Here is a 2,511-nt window from a genome sequence, read left to right as displayed (position 1 = left end):
TCATGAAAAAGTTTGGAGATCCATCAACATAAATATTAATTCCTATTCTTCCTAAATTATCCAAAAAATGTGAAAATTTTCAGTTACAATTACCTCTTAATTTTAGTTAATATTCATTAAAATAGTGTACTTTCGTTTTCTCTCCAAGAAGATGTTGATGAGGGAAAAGTTTGCACCAAAACTTTAAAAATCTCATGAATTTTGAAAGAAATGACCAAAAATGAGGGAAAAAAAATGGTTTCTGAAGTAGTATGAGTCAACAGGTCAAGATGTGATCAACTCATGCAACTTGGGAGGGGACTTGGTCCAAAGGCTTTGGATGTTCCACACGCAAAGACTTTTCCATGGCTCAAAGAGAATAATATAAGCATATTCCATACTCTTATGTAATATATATTGGTTAGTACTGAGGCTAACACATTCAGCAATAACAACTGAAAGTTTGTGTGTTAGATCCATGGCCATTCTTTGTCCTTCCACTGCCATCTACCATCTTCTCTTCTCTTCTCTTCTTCTGTTTTTCTCATGTTATGTGAGCGGTATACCCGTCTACGGAGCAGAAGAGGGCAAAGACGGATTTCATTCCACTCCTGTAAGTTCACTGCTGCCAAAGAACAAATGCTCGACATCTGCCAGAGGTGAAGTCCCTTTAACTCCCAAAATATTGTGTTTTGATGTAGAAGAGGGCATTCTATAGGAAAGTCTAATTGATGTATTGTATATGTGTTATGTGTTGCAGGAGGATCTCAAGGGCTTCCAATAACACAAAAATATGGGCCATGCTCTGGATCAGCCCCCTCCCAACCTCCCAGTCCTCAGTTTGGTGAAAATAACATTTTTCTTGTTGACGTTGCTTTTGGCACACCCCCACAGAAATTTAAGCTAATATTGGACACCGGCAGCAGCATAACTTGGACACAGTGCAAAGCCTGTGTGAACTGCTTACAAGACCCCAATCGATATTTCGACTCGTCGGCATCCTCCACTTATTCCTTTGGTTCTTGCATTCCAGCTGTTGAGGACAACTATACCATGACATACAACGACAAATCTACCTCTGAAGGAAACTATGGATGCGATACCCTCATATTGGAGCCTTCTGATGTGTACCCTAAGTTTCAATTCGGTTGCGACAGAAATAATAAGGGTGATTTTGGCAGTGGAGTTGATGGGGTGCTGGGGCTTGGACAAGGGCAGCTTTCTACCGTATCTCAAACAGCTTCAAAATTTAACAAAGTTTTCAGTTACTGTCTCCCTGAGGAAGATTCCATTGGATCGCTGCTGTTCGGAGAGAAAGCCACTTCCCAATCCTCCTCCTTAAAGTTCACATCGCTTGTAAATGGTCCTGGAACCTCAGGGTTAGACGAGTCAGAGTACTATTTCGTCAAGCTCTTGGATATAAGTGTTGGTAACAAGCGACTTAATATTCCCAGCTCCGTGTTTGCATCATCTGGAACTATAATAGACTCGGGAACTGTCATCACTCGCCTGCCTCAACGAGCCTATTCAGCACTGAAAGCTGCATTCAAGAAAGCAATGGCGAAATATCCTCTTTCCAATGGGAGGCGGAAGAAAGGTGACATATTGGACACATGCTACAATTTAACTGGAACGAAAGATGCGTTAGTACCGGAGATAGTGCTACATTTTGGGGAAGGAGCCGACGTACGTTTGAATGAAAAGAGAGTTTTTTCGGGGAATACATCTTGTCGTTGCTTGGCTTTTGCTGGGACCTTTGCTGGGACCTCCAAATTTACCATTATTGGAAGTACACAACAACTGTCTCTAACAGTTCTATATGACATACCAGGAAGAAGGATAGGGTTTGGGGACAATGGTTGCTCCAAGTGAGACCTAATCCATCCTTTTGGTTTTGTCTGGTAATTAGGAGTGCAGGTAGAGGATGTCCATTAGATGCATAAGGAGTGGGATGACCCATTTCATGTTTAATTTGTTTGGTTTGCTCTTGTAATAAAATTTTGAGTGGAAAACATATTCCATTCAAATGTTTGTGGCTTGCATAATGTAAGGTTTGGAATGAATAGAACGCACTAGTTTTATGTTGCTGAAAATTTATTGGTTTGGCAATTTCTTGGGTATCATGGATCAAAGTCTACTAGGAGAATGATGTGGTCAACTTGTTCAATGAATGCAGCAGCCTGCAATCGAGAGCGATTGAACCCCTTTTCTGGATCAAAACCTTTAACCCAATGAGCACGAGCACGTTAAGAGTTGTACAGTGTTAGCCAACACTAGAGATCAGGTTGGCTAACCTGAATCGTTAGGCCTGAAGACGAACCTGGAGTTCGACTCGAGTCTTCAGGTTGGCCCAAGCCCAGCCCAAAGTTTTCCCCTGACCCAATCCAATTGTGTTACAACTTACAACCCTTGGCATGAATAGGCTTCCAAGCACCTGCCAGGCTGCCACACACCTTGGCTATACGCGTGAGCTTACTAAATACCAATATTTTATTGCAACAAAACCCATAATATATACCAATATTTCATAAC

At 41.5% G+C, this 2,511-nt stretch overlaps 1 protein-coding gene across 1 annotated transcript; it reads left to right on the top strand.

Annotated features, from left to right (window-relative positions):
* The first annotated feature begins 420 nt into the window (after positions 1 to 420).
* Positions 421 to 2,072, top strand: LOC117912304 (aspartyl protease family protein At5g10770-like). The gene is made up of 2 exons (XM_034826841.1): positions 421 to 638; positions 740 to 2,072. Exons 1-2 carry the CDS (start codon positions 458 to 460, stop codon positions 1,849 to 1,851), a joined length of 1,293 nt encoding a protein of 430 aa, XP_034682732.1. The 5' UTR covers positions 421 to 457; the 3' UTR covers positions 1,852 to 2,072.
* Positions 2,073 to 2,511: the final 439 nt, after the last annotated feature.

Source organism: Vitis riparia, chromosome 4 (genome assembly GCF_004353265.1).
Source record: "Vitis riparia cultivar Riparia Gloire de Montpellier isolate 1030 chromosome 4, EGFV_Vit.rip_1.0, whole genome shotgun sequence".
Taxonomy (NCBI): Eukaryota; Viridiplantae; Streptophyta; class Magnoliopsida; order Vitales; family Vitaceae; genus Vitis; species Vitis riparia.
The sequence above is the reverse complement of the archived record's forward strand: the minus strand, read 5'-3'. Positions and strand labels throughout refer to the sequence as shown.

What these genes read in the sequence shown, in the direction of transcription:
- LOC117912304 (XM_034826841.1), top strand. Translation starts at nt 458, where the DNA reads ATGGCCATTCTTTGTCCTTCCACTGCCATCTACCATCTTCTCTTCTCT. An exon ending in ATGCTCGACATCTGCCAGAG is followed by an intron (nt 639 to 739) that starts GTGAAGTCCCTT and finishes TATGTGTTGCAG; the next exon opens with GAGGATCTCAAGGGCTTCCA.